Genomic DNA, 26,852 nt, shown 5'->3' on the forward strand with positions numbered 1-26,852 from the left:
TAAAAAATGTAACACCAAAAGAGTAATTATCCCTAAACACTACCCACATTCCAGCATGGAATCCCCATTGTAACACATGCAGAGTAAATTCCTGGCTAAGGCCAAAAAGCTTAACAGGTTCTGCCATGAGTTACCCACACACCAAAACACACACGTTCCCTTGGCCAAAAGAAGGTCCCTTCGACATCAGCATCATTGACCACATGAGTATGCACATACTAACAATGTACATTGGGCAAAAGAATGACAAAAGGGAAGTGTTGCTAGAAATATGAGTCACCTTTGAGGAAGTACAGGCCAATAGCGTTACCCTACCATCAGCAAGCAAGGCATCTGCACCTCCCCTGCCACATGCAACTATGAAGACGCCCTCCCGATGCTTGCTATCCCCACATTAGGATGCACTAACATGCCAGTCGAGGGAGCTCAAGGGGCTGGAGTGAAAGGGAGATTTATAGCTGTCTTGGATGGGGAGACAGCTAGCAAAAATGAGGGAGGAGCTCCCAGTCCTTCAAGATCTGGCAGTGAGGAGGAAGCTACAGGGTACGCTCAGATAGCCGAGGAGACCATGGAGAGCAAGCACAAGAGTAGGTCCTGACATAGAAGGACAGCGCAAAGCTCCGAGCGAAGGGGGCAATCAAGGTGGGAGTTAGAGGAAAGGCACACTAAGGAGGTAGAGAGGCTCAATGAGAGAACAGAGTTGTGTACCCTCCACCTGAGGAGACAAGGAGTAGGTACGAAGGCCCAGTCAGTGAAGAATCCATGATAGTGTCAGAAGGGAAGTTTTTGACTGGTGTCTGTGCCTCACCACTGCCCCAGCAAAGGAGAGGGGCTGACCAGGAGAGAAGAAGATTATGAACCAAGGCAGCCTGGTGCACACCCCACTTAGAGACAGGAGGACCAAGATGGCACCTCTACTTGCGCAGAGAGCAGTGATGAAGACGTCTGCTGTTCCCTTGAACATTAAGGATGGGTAAATCAACACCAAGGGTCATAGTAGCTCAGGAGAAGGGTGAAATTTTCGCCTGACCCACTTGCCACCTACTAGCCCCCTGGACCAAGAGAAACGATCAATATGATAGGCTCTGGCAGAGGAGGGATCCTTTGATCCAGAAAAGATAGCAATTGCAGAAGACTTCACCCGGCATGGAGGGTGAGGTCCCAGGTGGAACTACCCTTACATGCAGGAGTGTCTGAGTAGATGGGAACACTATATAGAGGGAAAACCAGTGGAGATGTCCAGAACAAGAATATGCCCGCTGCTACAGAAGGGCACATCAGGGACTATCTATGTGCCATGGGCTTAGATGCACAAGGAGGGGCTTAGATTGAAGCTGATGCTGTTGTTAGGTGGGGACAAAAATGGATCTCCTGCTTTGAGAAGAACACCCTAGCGATAGGCAATGTCAAGAGTCTGTTAAGCAGCCTTATCAGTGAGTAGACCAACACAGCCTTCATCCGTGCTCGCATCCCAACGATCACATTGACCAACTCAGAGCACGACCGGCCACATTTAATTCATGCAGGCACCAAATAAGGATGACCTTGAAGGAAATATTCTTTGACGGCCCAGATGTAGGTGGAATGATGAAGCAAACCATGAAACCTGGGGAGACCATAATAGACTTCCGAGACAGGATGAGAAAACGGTGGGGACAGGACAGCCATGGACAGATTTGGGCCTTCAAGGAATTTTCCTTTATAACATCCTCCGGAAGGGGCTGCCCACTGAAAACAAAGTGGTTTGGACAGCGTAGCAGGGCTAGAAACTAAGTCCTAGCAAGAAATACAAGCTCACCTATTGCATTTGCATAAGGCAAAACAGGAAAAAGATAAGGAGAAGCATGAACAGGCCCAGAGGAACAACGCTAAGTTGATACAACATAAGCTAAGGAAGACTGTCCTGGAGTGGGCCACGTTGGCCGCAAAGGTGCAAATGGCACCAGTTATGAAGGATATTCTACTGCAGGACCCCCAAGGGTAACAACATGGCTACAGTGATGAAAACCAGGAAGGTTGGCACCAGCAAATTCCCATACAATGCTACTTTTGCCATACATGGCTGACAAGTGCTGACTAAGGGCACACCACATACAGAAGTCAATGAACCAAGGCCATGCCCTGCAGAACTCCCATCCACAGAATCAAACCCAGGGACATTTAGCAGCACCTTTTATTCAGCTGCAAGGAAGTCAGTCCACTGCTGCACCGCCACAACAGGGGTAGCTAGTTAGACCAGGGTAAGGCATCAGCAGCTGCAAATAGTGAACCCTGGCAAACAGGGGACTGGAGCCACAACCGAGACAGGGAAGGGTAGCCGTTTGGGGAAACAATGCTTTCATGCAGACGCAGGGCCCAAATGCATTGTATGCCTTAGCACCCCTGGTACAAAGCATACATTTCAAACACACCTTAAAATTGAATGCAGTAAAATTTAAAGGAAAAAGAAAACGAGAATAACATTAGGGATTTCAACTTTTACTCTTGCTTGGGGACATTCAAGGTTGTGGTGTGGCTGTCGACCGAGTGTGCTTGTCAGAGTCTACCATTCTCGGTTGCTGTGTAGCTGTCAATCAAGAATCCCCACTGAAGTTTATCATTTAGGGTGCCCACTGGAGCCTAGGTCCCCACTCTGCTGCTGGTCCCCCAGGGTGGAACTAGTCAGCCATACTGCTGGGAGAGGGCAGCATGATAAAGATGGACAGGGTGGCTCCCCAATCACTACTTAAAGGGCAGGTATCCAGGTCCTTAAATTTACAAACAAATTGGGGTGAGCTTCAACTACCAAGTTGAGAGGTCTCCATACTTGGGCCCCCCTGCCGTGATTGCTTTGTCACATAGCCCCAGCAACAATAGTGCCTTCAGCGGCCCCTTAGCCAAATGGGGGCCCTCATTTTTATTCCAAAATGAAGTTGTCCTCCAGTATCAGGAGCCAGGCCTCCTGTGCTTTCAGGGTAATGAAAACCACATAATGCTCACAGTACATGCATGAGCTCCAAGGGGGCACCACACTTCATCAAATCAGTAGGAACGGGGTACACCAGGACATCCAGTCAGTCCAGTCCATTCCCATAATGCTTGGAAACTCCAACAAGCTCCTGGTCTTGCTCTGACTCTTCATACAACAATATTGTTAACCTCCTCCATTCCCTCATACCTTTGCAACAGCAGCTGGGAACCATAGGCCAAAAAGATATGGTCCAAGGGAGGGGGAATGCTGGAGAAGGGGGTCTGAAAAATCCATAGCAGCTCCGAGCAGAGTAGAATGCAGGAGTAAGCCCCCTCCCCTGCAACAGGCCTAGCAATAGAGCAACATGCAAGACCTCATACTGTTTGAAGGGAGTAACAACCCCAATATCGCACTCTGACTCCTACCAGTTCACAACAATAAAAATCAGAGCCCTGGAGAAATGCCAAGAGACAAACAAAGAAGCCCAAAAGATAGCCTAAAAGAAAAAGGGTGTAGTTAGGACAGCTAGTGCCACTTGGGCAGGTAACATAGTGCACCACGTGCTGGGACCAGAGGGACGCACACGTGACCTCAGGGCGCTGACCATCGTTTAGTGCAACAAGCCTCCTCTTTTACATACCCCACATGTGTAGGCTGTAAACACTGCCCTGCACCGATGACACCCCCATGCACAACCTAGGGTGCTGAAGGGTTGGCAATGCCAACATAGCGCCAGCTAAAAATTAAAAACTACCTGCATGCACGAGAATCACCCTATAAAACATACCATTTAAATGTGTACTTGGTCAAGCAAGGAGAGGGGGAAGGCCAGATGATGCCTAAAAAGAAAATGTTCATATAAATATTCTATTTCTTCCAGAACCAGGTACCCATTGGGGAGCCACTCTCTAGTGCCTCACCAAAATTCACGGAAAATACAGAAATTCCGAAGGATTAATTTGTAGTTTAGAGATATGCAATGTTCTTTTTCTTTCATAACGACCAAACACATGAGCTCTTTTCCAACAGGTCTGCAGTTGAGCTGTTGAGTGCACCACCTCCTCAGTGGTCGCACCACAATCCCCAGCAGCATCAAGAGCCACCACAAGGTCCAAGGACTTTTCACATCCACACTGCCAGTGGGATCCCATCCCACACTTTGCTTCAAAGACTTTTTCAGAACTGTTTTCAAACCAGGAGACTCTTGTCACCGACCACAGACGTCTCAGCTGGAATCACCCAAGACCCAAAATGTTCCCTAAGTTATGAGTCTTCTTAAATGTATACATTATCTGGTTGTTAGGGATGCTGCCACATCCAAGTATTTCCAATGGACAGTCTGATCTAATGAAGTCTTTTCAAGAAATGTCACCACGCTTGCGTAGGGACCTCACTCACATCACCTTTAATTACACTGCACCCATCACTAGCATCCCACACACATTACACCGCACCCTTTTCAGAACACATGGTATCAGCACATGACTGCTGTGGGCTCTAAGACATCAGATGATTCATGTTATGTCTGTTCACTGGTACCACATGTAGTAGGCGCAGATTGCACTTTTCCCGAGAGATGGCCCCTGAGAAAGGGAAATGTGCAGAATTAGGGCTAAAATGCAACCTAATAGAACCGAGTCCTATAGGATAGTAGTAAATATGATCCAGTATGAGACCAATCCTACAAAACTGTACCTTCTTACCACGCCTAGCAATAGCCAAACTGAGTTAGACAGGATACACAGGAAAGGAGCTATAGAGGAGGACACAGTTTGGATTTTCATGAGAAGAAATTCTTAAAGGTAGCTAAACCACCTAACAAGTGCACAAACCCACCCACTTCTGCTTCCATCTGTGGTCCCAGGGTGGCCCTTAGCATGTCTGAGGCTGTTTTTGTTAATAACAAATAGAACCCAGATATTGAATTTCAGTGCAGGGCCATCCACCTTGATGATGTGAAGGTACATGGGTCTTGTGGGGCTATTGGGGGTTAATGAAAGTGTAGATACCCCATGTCAGGTGATCTGGGACACCGAGGTGGACAGGTACACATGGATAGGAGGGAATGGGCAACCCCCGAATTGTACGGAAACTCACATTGTATTCCTTAGGTTTCAGAGGCAAAGGAACCATTCCCCTGGGAGTGAACAAATTATGGCACAATACTGCGGATTCTGGACATGCAATTGGGCACCTCCACACTGATGGTCACCTATTGGTAGTGTGGTGAGTTCACTTATACCCAGCTCATGCCTGGATGGCATGGCCTCTGCTCCCTCATCACAATACACACCACAACCCCGGTCATCACTGGAGAAGATCTGTCTGAACTGTACCAACACCCACTGAGGAAGAAAACAACACTGTTGCATCAGGCCTTAAAGGAGAAGAGCTGCTGATTATTTTGGCTGGGCTCAGTACAAGGCCATTCCTGAGGAGTTTAGACTGTTTAACAAAGCCCAAGTATCAGTGGGAGGGTTGATACCCTTCTTCACCTTGCAGACAAAAGCAAATGCCCGTTAGTTACATATAACCCAGTGGTAGATGCTCAAAATGATGGACAGCACTGAGCTTAGTCTTAATACCATCAAAGAAGAACTGAGAGTGACCTTACTCCTGGTGATGCAACATCGGTATGTTTTGGACTTGATGACCGCATTGGAGGGTGGGGTGTGTTCAAAGATCTGTGCATCCTGCTGCATTTTCATACCTGGCAATGTGATTTAAAATTGAACTTTGCCACTTGCCATTCAAGCACTGAATTGACTGTAGATAGATGTGTGAGAAGGGGGTACCCCTGAGCAGGAATCGTTCTCAAACTGCTTCTCCTGGCTCCTGCAGTGACTGACTAGTTTGGGTAAGTCATTGTTGCCTGTTTTAGGATGTTACTGTTTTTGCACGGTTTCCTACAATTGGGGGTTTCCTGCTGTAAAAATGCAACCCCCAAATTGGGGAGATTACAAGTAGTGGGGGAGGTGGGACAACAAAGTACCACTACTGAGACTGTCATAACTTGCGTGTTTCATTGTGTAGTTGAAAATTCACCTAGAGGGGGAAATGTTGATATTGGACAGATCAATAATGATGTGCAAGGCAACAGGACTTTCTTATACATGAACAATGTATTTTTATATTTTTCATATATGAATAAAGTTGGATCACTACTGTTAGATTCCCCCGTCGTGAACTCTCCGTCAACCCCAGCGCATAGATACATGGTCAGGCAGGATCTGACACTCAGGCTTGAAGGTTAATGACTAACAGGTTACGGGTGGGGTAACACTTAGCCAACAGCCAAATCCACATATATAAAAACTTAGAACAGATCCCAGATATAATCAGTAACAGTACAATGCTCACCAGAGATTGGCCCCAATAAAGCACACATGGCCGGAGGGATGTGGACATTCCCAAAACAACATAAAGTCAGATGTCACACATAGTTAGGTACACTTAGCCAATCAGGACGCATCCCACACAGCACATGCAGTGACAAGGAGACCCTCAGGCTGGATATCTGGACATGTACTCGCTGGCCCACATTTTGCCTATGCTAGGTCGGGGCCTACCAGTTTTCCCTATCTCAAATTGTATCTGTGAATCCATGACAAATGCTCCCATTTTAATGACTTTATTGCTCTCACAGCCATTATGTTTAATTAAAGGAACCAGTTCCTGCTTTGCCAGACTCCTCTTGTCTTTTATTTTTTAAGGTAAATTCTCTTTCGAGCAACACAGCTACAATTTTGGAATCATAATTGAATGCGGGTTTGGTTTGAGAGTCTCATTAATTTCATTATTGTTCCATGGGGTATTGTAAACCAGGAGCTACATATAAGGTTATGTAACCATGATAAGTCAATATAAGAAACTGGTGTTCTGTTTGGTTAAAAGCAAATATTATATGTAATTACTTTATTAATATAATTTAAGGAACAGTTGTATTTATTAGTTTTGATTGTAAGGATTTAATGCTACAAAATTATTTTATTAACTTTTCAAACACATTAATAGCCACATATTTTGATGTGCTGAATGACTTTTGAAAATGCAGAGGCATTATTTTTAATTATTGCTAAAAACCTGTAACTTTTACCAAATAATCCTTATATTTAATTTGTAATAAGGCTATATGTGCACAGGTTTATACATGGAATTTATGAAAACAGATTAAATGTTCGAGTAAGTGGCCCATTCTTTTAAAGTCATAAATTACTTTTTTACCTAATGACAGAAAATGGTATAAAAATATTGTGGCTATTGTTAACATTTAGCAGTTGATACACACTTTTAAGCTCCATTGAAATACATATAAAATGTGAATACAGCTACAATTGATAAAACTTGCTATTGGTTGGATGTATTCTCTATTCCTATTTAGTTATTTACTTGTACAATGTAAATTGTATTTTTCAGTGCAGTCACCTAAGATTATTTTCTGCAAAACCCAGATGAAATTCGACTGAAAGGCATACTTGAAACAGAGTAAACAAAAAAACAAACTAATGAAACATACCCTTCCAGCTTCTTCTAGGGCAGTTCGGTCCTTTGAAGCATGGCCAGCCAGCGATTTTGTTTTAATGATATGTGCACCAACCATAATTGGTATAAAGGCAAGAATAAGTAGAGTTAGCTGCCATCCGTGAAGAAATGCAATTAAGATGGATATTAGCAAGTTGAACAAGGTTGAGGTACATATAAACAAACGGCCCCCAATAACCTGTAAAAGGAAAAGTAGAGTATTTAATTCTTTTTTGCATGAGCTACATTTAAATTTTGTGAACAGCCAAGGTTTTTATTTAGGTATACCCCTTTAACTTGAGATGCATCTGTTGAAAGACGTGTGATCCAAATCCCTACTGCATTCCTATAATCATCAAACCATCCAGTTTCCTGAAAAAAAAACATAAGGTATTATTCCAAAGGATAGGTTTTCTAGGCAATAAGAGTACTTCCAGTTTTCCAAAAGCCATTATGCTCATAGTTAGTTGAAGAACCTCAAGACCTGGATCTTCAACTGAACCATAGCCCCCAGCCAGATTAGCAGCCCCCCCTCCAGCACCTTGACACCCTTACTGGTGAGTAGTCAGGTTAAATAAGCCCCTGATTGATTGATCGATTGTTTCCACACATTGTGCATTATTCACAAGCTGCACTTTGTAGTACATTTTCTAGTACTATAGTACTACTAAAAGACACACTACAAAGTGCTATTCACAAACTGCACTTTTGTAGTAATTTACACTTTCAAGTGAGTTTACTACTTTTCTGAGTTCACAAACTGCACTTATGAGGTAACTTACACATTTGTAATAAATCGTTACCTCCATTATTTTCAGTGGAAAGGTGCTCAAGTACCAGTGATTGGCCATGTGCAGAGCTGGACTTATAACAAAAGTCTAACTTACTACAAAAGTGTAAGATATTACATAAGTCAATTTCTGAATACAGAAAAGTTATAAACAAACTCAAAAGTGTAATATACTATAAAAAGTACAGTTTGTTAGGCCAGGGGGATACAATGCATGGCCGATGTATAACACACAGGTGGGTTGGGCACAAGCTTTGTCCACAGGCTATCCCCTTGTTTAGTTTCCCTTTAGTTCCCTGACCCTATTACCTGAATTTGTCCTTGTCCTTGGATTATGATACAGATTATTTGCTGACCACATCCCTGAACTTTGGTATGTTTCTGGATTTTGATGTGCTATTGGTTGCTTTGTTTGATCTCACTCTTCCTCCCTAAATGCCAGATTCACTTTTGACATAGACTTCTACCACTGATAGCACCTGCTTCCTTCGACTATCATTTAAATTCTCTGCATCCCAAAGTTTTGAATGAATAAACATTCTCACCAATAATTGCATTTCTAAAACAATTTCATTGTTCATGCATCATAGTGATAACCTGTTTGTTATTCATAACTTCAGTGTAAGCTTGACACTCATCTCTGAAAACACAATTGTGATTACCCTTCAATACAAGAGATGATTTGTTTATAAGATCACAATGAACCAGTTGTCCCTTCCACCTCTCACTCACATTCATCCTCTCCTCAAGGATTTAGTTATGCTACCCATGATAACTCACACATGGTGGCACTATGTCCTGAGGAGTATGCCAGATTGCATTCAGACTCAGTTTATCAAGACCCCCGAAATCAGATTCTACCCTCCTGAGTGAAGGAAAACTGCACATGGAGCTTGTTAACTACCATGTTCTCTCTCATCCCAAGGAAAAATGAGGTTAAGAAAGTGAGAGGAGAGAGAGAGAAAAAAATAATTGGCTTGAATCCACTGGTCTGACTATGCTGGTCTTACATCGGCTCTTATTAAATCTCCTCCACTCAGGGATTCACTCCTGCTTCTCAGGGGTGTGTATTTTAAGGTAAAGCATAGAAAAGGTATATTAGTATTTGCCACAAATTTTTGAGCTGGTTTATAAATTACTCACTGAAAGCAATAACCATCTATTTAAATGATGTCCCCAAGGCTTTTACCCTACTTGTTTTCCTGGCTGTACATCTCTGTGCACTTTACCTCTGATAACCAGTAGTAAAGTGCCTAGGAGCCCTTCAAACATGGTATATTTGCATATTCCTAATTGGTATATTGAACATGTCTGTAAGCCCCTGGTACATAGTGTACAACGTGTATGCAGGGCATGGTAGTTAATTTAATTTGTTGAATGCAGCACCTATTGTGCCATCCACTGCAGTAGCAGTACAAACATTTCTTCAAGTCTACCATTGAAGGCTGACTGACACAATGTAGAACCTGAAATTTAACCTGTAAAAGTAGCTGTTTTGACATTTAAAAACTAGGCTTTTTACTAACAATAAGTCATTACATTGAGGCAGGGTGTATGGCATTTAAAAGTAGGACACATAGAAATTTAAAGATAACATGTTATTATAGTGACTACAAATTAAAGCCCATCAAGAAACATGAGGAAGCAGGATTAAATATTAATTCTGCTGTCTTTGGTCAGGGACCAGCTAAAATCATTAAGCAGGTAATATTAATAGTTATTAACAGTCCAACTCATAGATACATTTTTTTTAGTACATATTAACAAAAAAAACTTTAAGGAAATTATCTTTTCCCTGCCTGTAGCTTCTGGAGGATTAGTTGCATTAGCTCACTAGCAGTAGCAGAGTGGGTGATTAGCCCTAAGGAGGTGTGAAATCCTAATGTAGAAACAAACTTCTGGGTGTTGGGGGGGTTCTTGTTGCTCTGGCAGAAAGACCTGTTTGGTTGGACCCAGGAACTTAATTTACATTAAAGAAGCCTCCCCTGTCACAAGAACATTTTTGCTGACACCTGGAGAGGCCCCTTCTTTTGTCCTCCCAGCCAGTCAGGTGGTAAACTCAGTGGGGAAGAGCTACCTCCAGAACTCATTTGGAGCTTGGAGTCACATCAGAGTTAGAGCTGCTCATTACTCTTGCTACATCTCTGGATGGGCACACAGGCTCTGCACAAGGGCAGAAGGTAGCTCCATCTTGAATTTTGAGAATGAGAGACACTGCAGGATTGTTTGCTATAGGGCAGACAGTATAGGCTGTAACAGGAAAGGCAGCCACAACCCTTGCATTGAAGGGGAACAAGTTGATCTTGGTCTTCTAAGAGAAGAAAGCCCTACTGGCCCTGGGGAGGAGCCAGCACAAGATGAACTTGAGATCATGAAGGATCCAGTAATGAAGCTGGCAGTCAGTGACCCTGAGGTCCTTGGGAGAGGTGAGCACAGAGAGAGGTCTCATCCCAAAATACCTGGTGCCTAGCTATGTGATGGGGGATGGTAGCTAAATAGTTTGGAGCACATAAAGTTTCCCTGCATGTGCATAGAGCCCCAGAGGACTGGGGCTTAGCCTGCTGAAGCATATGCCCACTGCTAAGAGGAATATCCCATTAGCCCTAACCATAGCTGACCAGGTTAGGGATGCAATAATGAAAGTGCACCCATCTGCAAATTTGGTTTAACCCCAGAGAAGTATTGGCTGATGTTCAGGCTTAGCCAGACGCAGTCACACCATTCCATTGTGTACACTTCTCTTGTAAGATACTCAAAGGTTTGATAAAGGGCAGTAAATTAAAGAATTATCATGTGCAGTACAATTTGTTAATGAAGGAGCACATTTTGAGTAATTACTTTACAGAGTTTCACCAGCACCTGATGGTGTACAAGCTTATTGTACCCAGACAGCTTGGGAAGAAAATTGATCTCTGGCTCAGAACCATGATGTCCCAGAAGGTATCTGGAGGGGACACAAGAAAGGTGGTTTGGGTCCCCAGCAGCAACACAAGCCTGTGGTGCCTATCAGTGGCCCACTGGTATGACTGTCTCCAGTTAGGGCACAAACAGAGACTTCATATTTCATAGGAAGCACCCAAGGGAAGGTCCAGCAGATCTTCAGTGCAGTGATAACAGACGAAATGCCCTAGTTCGCATTGGGTAATGACCTAGTTCACATTGGGGAGTGGCCTGTGTGGTTATGTACCACATTACATAAATATTGGGAGGCATTTCGTAGTGAATTAAACATGCCTTTCTACGTACAGATCCTGAGGTACCCAGGTAAAATATCTCAGATATGTCTTTAGGTAAACAACTTAAAGTCGCAACTATCATTTTGACTGTCATTTTAATATATTGGGAAAAACAAAATGTATTTAACTTAGAAATGGGTTGCTCAACTATGGACGACTGTTAACAGGGAAACAATTTAATTGTCTGTCAAGCACAGACTAAGGTCATATGAAACATATTGGGAACCCTTGATAAGGATCCTCTCTTGACAAAACAGAGTGCTAATAGGTCCTACATTTCTAACAGGTTTTCAGTTTATGCTAGGAAATGCTGCCTAGCTGACACTTAACATATCTCTTAAAGTTATTCACTCCCAAGGGTCCTATTTGTTCCTTACCGCATATATCTACCGCTCCCACTCCGTTCTATTTATTGCAAGAATGGTAATCTGCCAGAAAGTTTGGGGGGAATTATCTTGGGAAGTTTTCATTTCAAGATTGCTTCTTTTCATTGATTAACCATGCTATATACAGGTCAAACAACTCTTCTCCGTTTAGTGGGTTGTCGGTGATGCTGTGTGTAATATCCCTAACACTTAAAATAGTTGTACCATAAAACACACAAACATGAAAGAAAAAACACAGCAATAAGTGGCAAGTTTCATACTTTACAACTTCGTAACAGTTTCCAATCCATAAACAAGGTGACTGGTAAATTCATATTTTTTACATCTATATGACACTTGTGTGAAAGCTCTCCTAGCACCTACATAAGATACGAACTTAGGCAAATACTTTTTATACCTGCTAATTCACAATATTACAGGAGACCTAACGATGCTGGTATGGTGAATATTTGAAGCATTATTTTACATTAAAATCTAAATTCTTTTTACAGCGTACTGCTAGCATTTTCCTTTGATTATCTCGCAGTTTATCTATATGTTTTGAATAACTATTTCCCACAAATGTTCATATGTGTTTTGGCTAGGAATATTAACACGATGGACTTCCAGGTACTGGCAGTAATAACTTGGTTACTTTATATATAATACAAACCTGTCGAAGCAATGCTTTGAATGATAACAACCTTAGTCTCATTGTAAGATTTTCACCAGACTTTCCAAGTGTATAGCCCTGAAAACAGAAACAGGTAATCCTCAAAATAAGCATTTGTTTGTTGTCCCCAAATTAAAAAATAACATCTCAATTACACTATATGGCAGGCAGTTATCAATCTTATTCGGTAAAATACCATATGAGTTACAATAAAAGAGCAATTGATACAATAAAGTATTTAAATACATACAATAATATAAAAACGTAAAACATGAATCAAAAAACAAGGTCATATCATGTCTCCTCACTTATTATAGCAGAGCTAATATCTTGTGTATCAAGGTGCTGTACGTATTACATACCCAGCTTGGGGGATCACATAGCAGAGGCTTGCAGGATTGGCAATAGAAAACGTTGATGCTGAGTACTGTACAAAGTGCATTGTGCTTTGCTGAGACATATTCGTATATAGGCACTGTTAGACTTTTCATCCTTGAAGTGGTCTCCCTTAACTTTTTGCCTCTGTTCCACAGTTTGTTGATGTGTGCTGGACTCTGATTTTACTGCTTTTGTTACTCTGGGCACTTTACCACTGCTAACCAGTGCTAAAGTGAAAGTGCTCCTGTTAAAATGTGTACGTAATTGGTTCTCCATGATTGGCATATTTGTTTTACTGTTAAGTCCCTAGTAAAGTGCACTAGAGGTGCCCAGGGCCTGTAAATCAAATGTTACTAGTGGACCTGCAGCACTGATTGTGCCACCCACACAAGTAACCCTGTAATAATGTCTCAGACCTGCCACTGCAGTGTCTGTGTGTGTATTTTTACACTTTAAATTCGACTTGGCAAGTGTACCCACTTGCCAGGCCTAAACCTTCCCTTTTCTTACATGTAAGGCACCCCTAAGGTAGGCCCTAGGTAGCCCCAAGGGCAGGGTGCAGTGTATGGATAAGGTAGGGCATATAGTAATGTGGTTTATATGTCCTGACAGTGAAGTACTGCCAATTTCGTTTTTCACTTTTGCAAGGCCTGTCTCTCTCATAGGATAATATGGGGGCTACCTTTAAATATGATTAAAGTGTAGATTCCCCTAGAGAGTAGATGGACATGTGGAGTTTGGGGTCCCTCAACTCACAATTTAAAAATACATCTTTTAGTAAAGTTGATTTTAAGATTGTGCGTTTGAAAATGCCACTTTTCGAAAGTGAGCATTTTCTTGCTAAAAACCATTCTGTGACTCTGCCTTGTTTGTGGATTCTCTGTCTGGTCAGCTTGACAGTTGGGTTGTTTTTCACCTCACACTAGACAGTAACACAAAGGGAGCTGGGGTGTAACCTGCATTTCCTGATTAGCCATCTCTGCTAGGAGGGAGGGGTGGAGTGGTCACTCTCATCTGAAAGGACTGTGCCTGCCTCTGACAATGCAGACTCCAACCCCCTGGTGTGTGTCTGAGGCCTTGCCTGGGCAAGGCAGGATTTCACAAGTAGGTGTGAGTCCCCTTTGAAGAAAGGTGACTTCAAAGACTAAAATGGGTATAAAAAGGGCACCCAAATCTACAGACTTTAGAAACACTTCTGGAACAAGAGGAACCTCTGCCTGTAGAAGAGCTGATAGCTGAGGAAGAAGTGCTGCCCTGCCTGTGACTGTGCTTTGTGGAGCTTTCCTGCAGTGCTGCTTTTGCCAGAGTAAGAGGGCAAAGACTGGACTTTGTGTGCCTTCCATCTTGTGAAGAAATCTCCAAGGGCTTGATGTAGAACTTGCCTCCTGTTGTTTGAAGTCTCAGGGACAGCTTCTCTCTGCCACCACCTGGAATCTCTGGAGAGACTCCTGCTCTGACAAGTGGTGCCCGATCCAGTCCCTGGGCCCTTGAAAGAAAAGCTGGTGGAAATCCAAGAAAATCGACTTCGGACGACTCCGGACTGACGCCGCTGCTGAATCCGGTAACGCCGCCTGCACCTGACGCCGTGACCTTCGCTGGAACGCGACGCTCTTCGCAGGTCCGACGCCGCTGCAGCCCCGCTGAAGTCCGTGGCTCTGTGGAAGTCTCCGCACCCCGTCGTGACCGACGCCGCTCGAAGCGCATGGATTCAACGTTTCGCACAGACACCGCAATCCCCGACTTCGCATCTCGGCTTGTTTTCACTCTTCACCAAAGGTACTGTACCTGGGGGTCTACACGACTCCGTGTCTGGCGCCTCTGGTGTTGGCTTGTTGGGAACGACTCCGTCACGATGCCGTGTTAACATCTCATCGAAGAATTTTTGTTTCTAAGCGCTATTTTTGAGTTTAATTTTGTGTATGTTGGATTTTTGTCGTTTTGGTCTTGTTTTGTTTAGGTAAATATTTCCTATTTTTCTAAACTGGTGCTGTGTCCTTTTGTAGTGTTTTCATTGAGTTACTGTGTGTGTTGGTACAAATACTTTACACCTAGCGCTCCCAAGTTAAGCCTACTGCTCTGCCAAGCTACCAATGGGGTAAGCAGGGGTTAGCTGAGGGTGATTCTCTTTTACCCTGACTAGAGTGAGGGTCCTTGCTTGAACAGGGGGTAACCTGACTGTCAACCAAAGACCCCATTTCTAACAGGCACTTTGTCAAATTTGCAGCCCGACCCCACTGAATTAGAAACACAACCAAGAAATGAGAAGCACTTAGGTGAAAATGAGTAAGATAGAAACAATATTGAGGATTACTTAAACAAGTATGAATAAGATTCTATGGTGGAGGTAGGAGTAATGGGGGCGTATTTGACAACAGAAGACAAGTTATATGATTGTTTTATTCTCTCTTTAGTCAAATAATTTTAGAACAGAGTTTTGATGCTGAGTTTATTATGCATATTGATCACAGGGTTTAAACATATAATCCAACTCTGACACTGTTATCTTGATGCAAGTTAGCCATGGAATATTTAATTATTTTGTTGTAGACAATCTTTCAAAGCGTGTTGTGAAAAGGATACCTCTGGGTAAAGCCAGATATTGACGGATAGAAATGAAGGGGATACTCGAATAATGTCTGGTAAGTATTTTATCCCAGTTCAGTTGTGGGAAATGCATGTGTGGTGCTCTTTATATTAGAAAACAGTCTTAGTAGAAAAGCATTTTTGATGTTTTAACTAGCTTCTATATAAGTATTGCTGAGATCTCTTGGTTATCAAATGCACCCAGTGGAGTGAGGTGTCAAACGTAAAGCCCAGATCATTAAAAGTCATGACCTTAGCAACCGCCTCCCTTCTAATAATAAATTATTTATATTTCACATTTCTTGGTCTGCTTGTCATGATGAACAATTTGCTAAAAATAACTTTTAAATCTAAATTACTCATAAATAAATGGCAACTCCCATTATCTAAGATGGCAAACTCCAATACCTAAAATCAATTTGGAGCCAAAGGTAAACAAGCTGGATAGGCTAACTAAAACTGAGACAATAGCCAAACTGGAACCTTTTCTGTATGCGTTTAAGAACCTAAGACTAAAAGAAAGAAGCCCAAAACCAAGTGATTAAAATAGATAAAATAATAGAATTATGGAGGGAAACTGCCATAAGATGTATGATGTTCCTGGAATAGTTTCTATGTTCACAAAATTATCACTAAAGATGCAACTGTCTTACATACATTTGTATTTTACAGATCACAAGAAGTGAATCACAGGAAATGAATCAGCTATTTTATAAGGCCTTCTCTGGTAAATCCCAGTTCAGGTGGAAACTGCCCTTTGTGCCTGATTTAGGTGAAACTAGAGGCAATCTTGAGAGTTAGTACACTTTGGAATTAAAAACATGTGGTATTACTGTATTGCTGTATTACTGTATTGTGCCCTATGGGGGTTCAAAAGCAGAATAATGTGGTAATTACGCACCCCATAAAAAGCCATGCTGAGATTTTATATTTCACCAACAGTGCTCTTTCTAAACTAGGATTGGGCAGAAGTTAAAATGATGTTTAAAGTTAAAACACTATGGGGGTGATTCTTACCTTGGCGAGCGGCGGAGGCCGCCCGCCAAAGTACCCCCGCCAGAACACCGCTGCGCGGTCAAAAGACCGCCGTGGTGATTCTGGGTTTCCCGCTGGGCTGGCGGGCGACCGCCAGAAGGCCGCCCGCCAGCCCAGCGGGAAACACCCTTCCATGAGGATGCCGGCTCCGAATGGAGCCGGCGGAGTGGAAGGGGTGCGACGGGTGCAGTTGCACCCGTCGCGAATTTCAGTGTCTGCTATGCAGACACTGAAATTCATGGTGGGGCCCTCTTACGGGGGCCCCTGCAGTGCCCATGCCATTGGCATGGGCACTGCAGGGGCCCCCAGGGGCCCCACGACACCCCATACCGCCATCCTCTTCCTGGCGGCCAAAACCGCCAGGAACAGGATGGCGGTATGGGGTTGGGAATCCCCATGGCGGCGAAAGCCGGCGGTACACCGCCGGCTTTCCGTTTCTGACCACGGCTGTACCGCCCGGGTCAGAATTGCCCTGGATGCACCGCCAGCCTGTTGGCGGTGCATCCGCGGTCCCCTACCCTGGCGGTCTCGGACCGCCAGGGTAGGAATCACCCCTATGTGGTTATGATAACGCGTCCCTTTATGATATTTTATTACACATCAGGACTCGTTTTAGGACAATGAATCTTTTGACCCAGTTGAGAGACACCTTAGGACGAGATAGCTAATCAATATATCAATCAATACATCAATAATGGCATCAATATTTATCACGACAATGCACTTCACTTTAGTCAAAGTCATTAATCAGTTCAAAGACGCTACCATGACCTTTCAGCCATGAATAACCACACCTTGTTTAGTAGAATTTTATGAGTTTTATTCCCTAATAATTATAATCTAATGGCAATTGTGTTAATCTCAACACCCAAAAACATAATAGCATAGTCACGATATGGCAACTTTGGTAAGCTTTCATTAAAGCGAGAATCACAAACATCAGAACATAACAGGGCGTGAACATAGATCAATTTAGCAGAGTGTCAATAACGCGTCAGTTCAACAAAACATAATCTTGGTCGTTTGTCTATTTGCGTCAGTTTGATGAACCCCTGTTCTAACCACTGATTAGCATTCGCATGTTGGGCTTCATGCAAAACAATTTAGAACACCAATTTGGAAAACATCTAGCTAAGGTCTCTGTCAAAAGCAGGCAATTGGTACCTAGAAAGGAAAAGCAAACAGACAAATTACAATTGCATTGTCATAATTACCCTCCAAGGATTAGGTCAGCGCACAGGTTCAGTCTTCGTCTTCAGGACATCAGTCAAATCGCCATGAGTCAGAATTCAGCTCTGGGGCAAAAAGGCACTTTCCTCATAAGGAGGTAAAGTGTAGAATGAGCAATCTAAGGGCGAGGATGGTTTTAATAACCCACCAAGTCACCAAACAGAGTGACAGAGTTTCTCGATAAAATCAATAGCATTCCCTACCTAATACTACATGACTTCCCGTGACATGGGTTTTTATCCCTTTTTCGTTGTACATTCCCCCAAAATTCTATTGGACATTTGCTATACCCCACTATCTTTAACCTATCATAAAGTACATTAGGTAATCTAACTCTTCACCCCATATTATTTTACAAGTTTTTGATTGGTCGTCGTAATTGACGTCTTCAGAGGTGGTACGTCCGGTGTGATTTCATCCTTCTGTAATTCCTTGCACATCTTTTGGTCAGCAGTTCCATTGTCTTCACCGGTTTGAATGACCTTGTACATTACATTAATCTACATTGTTTCATTTCACTTTTAACATTTAGGGGGTCATTCTAACCCTGGCGGTCGGTGATAAAGCGGCGGCCAACCCGCCAACAGGCAGGCGGTCAAAAAAATGGAATTCTGACCCTGGCGGGAACTGCCAACAGAGACCGCCACATTAACACTCCGACCGCCACGGCGCTAGAGACAAACAGCGCGGCGGTCACCGCCAACAGACAGGCGGCAGACAATGTACCGCCCACCCTATCACAACTCACCAATCCGCCACCTTTTCCGGGGCGGGAGCAGCGCAGATAAAAACACGGCGGAAACAGACTACGAACGGGAAAACGCTCACCTCTACGCACTCCACGAGGACGGAGGACAGCATGGAGCCCGAATTAAACATCCTACCTGCTCTTGTCTACCTGCTCATCTACCACGAGTACGAACTCCGGCGCAGGCGACAACGGTGAGTACTGCACCTACGACACAGGGGAGGGGGGAGGAGGAAAGGTTACGGCACACACATATGCGACCCCCACCCTCCCCCAAACTATGTACACACCAATGCAGAGCAACAAGTCACAGTGACACCACCCAAACCCCCCTGAAAAATGCAAAGACATAATTTAATTGAGAATCAAAATTTATGTAAAAATAGCCTCTGATAAGTCATGGTCAAATAGCAATAAAAATATTAGTAAAATCAAATAAATAATCTCTTCAATCGAGAAACCAAGGCAATTAGTCCTGCACAGTTAATGACATTCTAAGTGTCCGTGGGCCAAAGTGTATCATCACAAGGGCAAAGCCCACACAGGAGACCTGAGTCCTTTGGAGAGAACACTGCAGGGGCATCTGATGACAAAACTACAGGCACCTCAGGGGGAAGGGAAGGGGGGGCACCACAGCCACATGAGTCCACGACGCCAGATCCACGAAGGGGCCACCATGCCCACCGTGCCATCATGGGGAGTGCAAAGCCACAGTCTCTCAAGTCTCTACAGTGGGTGGGTTGCCCACCGTGCCATCCTGGGGAGTGCAAAGCCACAGTCTCTCAAGTCTCTACACTGGGTGGGTTGCCCACCGTGCCATCCTGGGGAGTGCAAAGCCACAGTCCATCCGGTGGATAACAGTCTCCACTGGTCAAGGAGGAGGCATGGTGGGCACAGTGAACAGTGAACAGTAGCTCGACACAGATCCGGCACTGTCATTGTGCCAGTGGTGCTTGACAGGAAGGGCCCAGCGGAGCGGTGCTTGACAGGAAGGGCCCAGCGGAGCGGTGCTTGAGATGAAGGGCACAGCGGAGCGGTGCTTGAGACGGCGGTGCCCAGCGGAGCGGTGCTTGAGACGGCGGGGCCCAGCGGAGCGGTGCTTGAGATGAAGGGCCCAGCGGAGCGGTGCTTGAGACGGCGGGGCCCAGCGGAGCGGTGCTTGAGATGAAGGGCCCAGCGGAGCGGTGCTTGACAGGAAGGGCCCAGCGGAGCGGTGCTTGAGATGAAGGGCCCAGCGGAGCGGTGCTTGACAGGAAGGGCCCAGCGGAGCAGTTCAGAGACGGCGGTGCTCAGCGGAGCGGTGCTTGAGATGAAGGGCCCAGCGGAGCGGTGCTTGACAGGAAGGGCCCAGCGGAGCGGTGCTTGAGATGAAGGGCCCAGCGGAGCGGTGCTTGACAGGAAGGGCCCAGCGGAGCAGTTCAGAGACGGCGGTGCCCAGCGGAGCAGTGCTTGACAGGAAGGGCCCAGCGGAGCGGTGCTTAACAGGAAGGGCCCAGCGGAGCAGTGCTTGAGGCGGCGGTGCCCAGCGGAGAGGTGCTTGACAGGAAGGGCCCAGCGGAGCGGTGCTTGAGACGGCGGGCCCTGTTCAGCGGTGCTCTTCTGCACGGCGGGGCCCTGTTCAGCGGTGCTCTTCTGCACGGCGGGCCCTGTTCAGCGGTGCTCTTCTGCACGGCGGGGCCCTGTTCAGCGGTGCTCTTCTGCACGGCGGGGCCCTGTTCAGCTGTGCTTGTCCAGTAATTCAAGGGAGGCAGACCTGCAGTTGCAGGACCCTTCGGTGACGGAGTCCTGGGCCCTTTGGTGTCCTCCCTTACAGCTGGGATTGGGCTTGTGGGGCCCTCCTGCTCCGCGCTCCTGCTGGTGGACTTCTCCGCCCTGCTGCCCTTTCGCTCCTTAGAAGACGCTCTCTGGCCCTTGCCTCCCCTGGATGTTGTGGCTCCGCTGGGCCCTTCCTGTCAAGCACCGCTCCGCTGGGCCCTTCCTGTCAAGCTCCTGCTGGCTGACTTCTCCGCCCTGCTGCCCTTTCGCTCCTTAGAGGACGCTCTCTGGCCCTTGCCTCCCCTGGATGTTGTGGCAGGTGAAGTGGCCGTGCTTTGGTCCTTGGGGGCAGCCGTGTCAGTCCTCTCACGGCGGCCCTTGACTTTCCGGGTCCTCTTTCCTGGGGGGGGGGCTGGATGTGTCCTTGCTGCTGACGGAAGTGTCACTGCTGCCAAAGGGTGGACTCCAGAACCCATGCACCACAGTGACACTCGAAGATGGGCTTGTGGTGGCTGAGGTGCTCTTGGGACTCTTTGCAGATGGAGGGGGTGGGTCAGGGGAGGGAAAGAGGTTAAGATTGGAGAGGTAAACCTTTTTTGGACCAAGGTAAAGGGTGGGAGTAGTGGTGATGGAAGTGGAGGAAGAGGATGTGGTTGTAGGTGAGTCAGGTGTGCTGTCTTTGGGTGCAGTTGATTGTGACGTAGGCTGTCGTGAAGTGGATGGCTGTTGGGTGGGTGGCTGCCTGCGTTTGTGTGTCTTGGAAGAGGGGGTGACAGACACAGTGGGAGAGGACACAGGGGACGTGTAAATGGCAGTGGGGGTGGTGACTGCACGTGTGCAGACTGTACTGGAGGGTGTGCTGGTGATGGAAGCACTGGCTGATGGTGGTGTGCATGCAGGTGTGAGTGTAGACGTCACAGGGAGGGAGGAGGGAGACGAAGAGGAGGGGGACACAGAGGTGGTAGTGACTGTTGGTATGTCTGCATCTGGGTGTTGCTTGGGTGAGTGTTTGTGGGATCTGTGGTGCTTGTGTCTGGATGAGCTGGCCTTGGGTGTTGAGGTGTGTGCAGGCTGGTCTGATGGTGTGGATGGGATAGGCTGAGGAACAGGAGACAGAGACAGGGTGGAGGCAGTTAGAAGAGGGAGGCTGGAAACAGGGACAATGGCTGCCGTCAGTGCTGAGGCTAGAGCATTGAACGATCGTTGATGGGCAGCCTGACCCGAATGAATGCCCTCCAGGTAGGCATTGCTCCGATGCACCTCCCTTTCTACCCCCTGGATGGCATTCAAAAGGGTAGTCTGCCCAACAATGATGGTCTGAAGGAGGTCAATGACCTCCTCACTGAGGGCAGCTGGGGTGACAGGGGCAGGGGCTGAGGTGCCTGGGGCGAAGGAGACGCCCGCCTTCCTGGGCGAGTGGGCACGGAGCGTAGGCTGAGGGGCTGCTGGAAGGGCGGGGCTGGTGCGCTGGGTGGCGGCTGTACCTGTTGAGCGGGGGGCCCGGATCTTGCCGCCACCGCTAGGGAGCTCCCATCCGAGGACGTGTCGGTGTCGCTGGTGTCACCACCGGTCCCCGTTGTGGTGCTCCCCATGCCCTCCGTATCACTGGTGCCCTCGGTGTCTGTACCATGGCCCACCGGGGCCTTGTGACTTGCAGCTCCCTCGTGCTCCGATGCCAAATCTCCTCTGCCTGATGATGCTAATGCACACATGCACAAGAAGAAAAATAAAAAGGGTGGGGGGAGAAATAAAAACAGGTTGAGTGCATGCATTGTCAACACCGTTGGCGGAGAGGACAGACACAGGAGCCTCATGCACTAAGCCGCGCAATCGGGGTACACTACTCAGTACTTCTGACTAGGCCAACAGGTATAGGGACAACAAACGCGCACATAGGTGATGCAGGACCATGGACAGCTGTACTTGGCACCCTACAGAGGTGGGGGGCGGGGGCACAGGGCCATGCCTAAAGGAGAGGGCTACACTACAGAAAGCGCCCTGGCCTAATGACACCCACAACCCTCCTCCCCCACCCAGACGCCTCCACTGCGCATAAAGATAGCAGAATGTGCTGATACTCACCCCCTTGTGTCTGCTGTGATGTCCTCGAGCGCCCATCCAAATCAGGGTAGGCCACCGCCAGGATCCGGGACATCAGAGGGTTCAGGGTACGACTGGCACCCCTCCTAGGTTGGGAGGCCATCCCCAGCAGTGACTCGGCGGTCTTCCTGGTTCCGCGGCGGATGTCCTCCCTCCTCTTGCGGCAGTGGGTGCCCCGTCTGATGTGGACCCCCAGGGCCTGGACTTCCTTGGCGATGGCATGCCAAATATCGACTTTCTGATGGGCGCTGACCTAGTTGACATGTACAGGGTGGGAAATGAAATTCCATCATTCTTCTGCATGTTAGATGTGAATGCCCCCCCCCTCCCCAACTTTGCCATGTGGCACATGCTCTCATCTGTCGTGCGTTGCACTCCTCATTCGCTCCCCACCCCTCCAACTTTCATCCACCCCAATCAACACAGGCATGGCCCATTCAACGTGCACCCAGTGTACTTACCTGTTGGTCTGGAGGACCGTAGAGTAGCGCATACTGGGGGAGGACCCCATCCACAAGTTTCTCCAACTCTTCAGACGTGAAGGCAGGGGCCCTTTCCCCAGTCGCAGCAGCCATTGTCACTTCCAGACCGGGGTCACAGCAGCACTTGCAGTATAGGTCCTCTCCTGTGGAAGATCAGGTCTCGAGTGATTAAGCAGATAGAAAATGGCGGTCACGCCCGTGGCGGTGCGTACCGCGACCGCCGGCGCACATCCTCATTGGCTACTGAAACCCATAGGGTTCAATGTTATCCAATGCGGCTTCGTACAGCGGTCTTCGACCGCCTACCGCCACGGTGTGCCACCCCAGCGCATTGACCTCACATCCCATTGTCCCACTTCACAGGTCAGGCAGCCGCCATTTCAAGGGCCCACATGGCTTAATTTCAACTGCGTCACACAGGCCTAGGCCTTGCATTGCCACACATACACGCCTTTCAATACATAGATAACCGTGTGCTATGCAAGCTGTGGTGAACGTACCTGTGATTTGCTTGACTCCATACTCCATGTTGTCCTTCCTAGGCACCGTCCGCTGGGACTTGCGAGGAGAAGGATGAATCCTCGCGTGTACCGACCGCTGGTGGACCTGTCGACAATGGAAGAACGCCATATTATACTACGATACCGACTTGACCGAGCCACTATACATGAACTGTGTGCCCAGCTGGAGCCAGCCCTGATGTCCCCCATCCGCCAACCCACAGGAATTCCCCCTCTGGTGCAGGTTCTGTCAGTCCTCCATTTTTTGGCAGTGGGTCTTTTCAGACAACAGCGGCCGTGTCATCAGGGATGTCTCAGCCTATGTTTTCTAAGGTTTTGTCCAGAGTGTTGTCTGCCCTGATGAAACACATGCGGAGCTACATTGTTTTCCCTGAGGAGGATGATTTGGCCACTGTGAAGGGTGATTTCTATGCCCTTGGACATATCCCCAACATCATTGGTGCCATTGATGGGACACATGTGGCCTTAGTACCCCCAAAAGACGATGAGCAGGTGTACAGAAACAGGAAAAATTATCATTCGATGAATGTGCAGGTGGTCTGTTTGGCTGACCAGTACATCTCCCATGTAAATGCCAAGTTCCCTGGGTCAGTGCATGACGCGTATGTTATGCGAAATAGCAGCATACCTTATGTGATGGAACAGCTACAGAGACATTGTGTGTGGCTAATAGGTGACTCTGGTTACCCCAACCTGCCTTGGCTATTGACCCCAGTGAGGAATCCCCGGACCAGGGCAGAGGAACGGTACAATGAGGCCCATGGGCGAACTAGGAGGATCATAGAAAGAACCTTTGGGCTCCTGAAGGCCAGGTTTAGGTGCCTTCATATGACTGGTGGATCCCTGATGTACTCACCAAAGAAGGTGTGCCAGATCATCGTGGCCTGCTGTATGCTTCACAATCTGGCATTGCGACGTCAGGTGCCTTTCCTGCAGGAGGATGGTCCAGATGGTGGTGTTGAAGCAGCTGTGGAGCCTGTGGAGAGTGAAGAAGAGGAAGACGACGGGGACGACACAGACAACAGGGACACAGTTATCCAACAGTATTTTCAGTAGCACACAGGTAAGAATCACCCACGCCATTTAACATTTACTCCAGGCCTCCTCCATCTTTACTTTGTGTATTTCCCCCCAGTTCTTTTTAACTGATGTTTGATTTTCCCTTCCCTTTTCAGTGCTGTATGACCCACTGCGTGACTTTTGCTTGGTTTGCACATGGACTAATGCTTATTGACATCGGTATGTTTTCATCACAAAGTTAACTGAACATTATTGATCAGTAATGTGTTATACATTTGTAAATAATACAGGCTGACTCCTGAATGATTTCAGTGCAATGAGTGATTTATTTTTAGTGCTAGATATTGGTACATGATATTAGAACGGTGATGGGTGAGGGTGGAGTAATGTCCATGGCAGAGTCCAGTTCTCAGTTTCACAGGTGCATTATCCATATGCCTGAGGAAGGATGGAGCAGGGGCAGTTCAAGGTTGGACAGGGTGACAATGTGGGACAGTGGGATGACATCAGGGGGTATCTTATGCTGGCGGGTGTCTTGGCATCCTACTCTGTCTTCCTGTGAGATCTCAGGTTCCTCTTGCGGGGTGGTTGTTCTTCAGCAGGAGGTGGGGTTCTGGTGGCCTGTCGTTGTGGTGGGGCCTCCTCTCCACTAGCGCCGGCGGAGGTGGTAGGCTGTTCCTGGTCCTGGCTTGTGACAGGGGCCCTTTGTGGTGCCACATGGTCCCGCAATGTGTTTTTTATCCGGTTGAGGGCCTGGACTATGTTCCCCATAGTGTTACCGATGTTCTGTAGTTCATTGCTGAACCCCATGTAGCGTTCCTCCTGCTGTGCCTGGATCTCAGTGAACCTGGCCAGTACCGTCGCCATCGTCTCTTGGGAGTGGTGGTATGCTCCCATGATGGTGGTGAGGGCCTCTTGGAGAGTGGGTTCCCTGGGCCTGTCCTCCCCCCCCGTCACACAGCAGCCCTCCCAGTTCCCCTGTTTCCCCGGGCCTCTGTCCCCTGGACGGTGTGCCCACTACCACTGCCCCCAGGTCCCTGTTGTTGTTGGGGTGGTCGGTCAGCCTGGGTGCCCTGTAGTGGCGGACACACCGCTGATTGACGTGTCCTGGAGACAGAGGCATGGGCCCGCTGGGTGGGAGCTGTGCTGGTGTTCCCAGAGGGGGTTGGGTCTGCTGTGGCCTGTGTCTGTGTGTGGGGAATCCACTGTCCAGAGGTCCCTGATGGTCCAGGCTGGTCATCAGGTTCTAGGTCGACAGAGCTGCTGTCCTCACTGGGGGCCTGTTCTGGGGGTGGGATGGACAAATCTGGACCCTCCGTGGCGGTGTGTTGGCGTTCGGGCCCTGCAGGGGTAAAATAGTGTGGTTATTGTTTTTGTGTGTGCCATGGCGTCCATTTTGAGTGCCCTTGTCCCCCAGTGCTGGCATCTCCTTTTTGGAGGTGTTGTGAGGGTGGTGGGGGGGGGTGTATGGGTATGTGCAATGGTCATGCTTTGGTGATGGCTGTCTATGGTTTGTGTTGGCATTCAGGGATTGGTTTTGGGTTGGGTGGATTGTGCTGGTGAGACATTGGCAGGGAGGATGAGTGCTGGGGGTTTGGGGGTGAGGGTGGGGGTGTGGGTTGGCATGCTGGTGGTTGGGGGGGGTGAAGTAGTTGAGATTCGACTTACCAGAGTCCATTCCTCCGTGTACTCCAGCGAGGCCATCAGGATGCAGGATGTTTACTACCTCTTGCTCCCATGCTGTGAATTGGGGTGGAGTGGGTGGGGGTCCGCCGCCAGTCTTCTGCACAGCGATGTTGTGCCTTGACACCATCGAGCGCACCTTCCCCCGTAGGTCGTTCCATCGCTTTCGGATGTCTTCCCGATTTCGTGGATGCTGTTCCACAGCGTTGACCCTGTCTACGATCCTTTGCCATAGCTCAGCCTTCCTTGCTATAGTGGTGTGCTGCACCTGTGTGCCGAAGAGCTGGGGCTCTACCCTTATAATTTCCACCACCATGACCCTGAGTTCCTGGTCCGAGAACCTGGGGTGTCTTTGGGGTGCCATGGGGTGGTGTGGATGAGGTGTGGGGTGGTGTTTGTGGTGATGTGAGTGGTGATGTGTGGTGATGTGTGCGTAGATGAGGTGTGGGTGATGATGTTGTGTTCCTGTGTGTGTAGTGCTTTGCGTTCCCTGTGCTCTCTCTCAGTGTATTGCGCCTTCTCTCAGTAATTGTGGTCGTAGGGGTTTGTGGGTGAAGTGGGTGTGTTTTTTATAGTTAATTGGGTGTGTGGGAGTGTTGTGTGTATGTGTATCAGGTGTGTGTATTTGGAATTGTCCAATGTGGCTGTGTTTTGGAGCTGTGTGTGTATTTTGAGCCCGGCGGTGTGTACCGCCAATGGAATACCGCGGTTGAAAGACCGCCGCGTGGATTCGTGGGTCAGAATGGCATGGCCGTGTTTGTGTTGGCGTGGCGGTGGAGGTT

At 47.3% G+C, this 26,852-nt stretch overlaps 1 protein-coding gene across 1 annotated transcript in view; it reads right to left on the reverse strand.

The window, feature by feature from the left end:
- Positions 1–26,852, reverse strand: part of LOC138262020 (ATP-dependent translocase ABCB1-like) — a 1,142,744-nt gene that overhangs the window by 308,646 nt on the left and 807,246 nt on the right. Inside the window, exons 20-22 of the mRNA XM_069211672.1 lie at positions 12,536–12,613; positions 7,760–7,843; positions 7,467–7,670 (exon numbers count right to left, since the gene is read on the reverse strand). Of these exons, the coding sequence (XP_069067773.1) occupies positions 7,467–7,670; positions 7,760–7,843; positions 12,536–12,613 (366 nt within the window). The remainder of the gene's footprint in view (positions 1–7,466; positions 7,671–7,759; positions 7,844–12,535; positions 12,614–26,852) is intronic.

Source organism: Pleurodeles waltl, chromosome 10, assembly GCF_031143425.1.
Source record: "Pleurodeles waltl isolate 20211129_DDA chromosome 10, aPleWal1.hap1.20221129, whole genome shotgun sequence".
Taxonomy (NCBI): Eukaryota; Metazoa; Chordata; class Amphibia; order Caudata; family Salamandridae; genus Pleurodeles; species Pleurodeles waltl.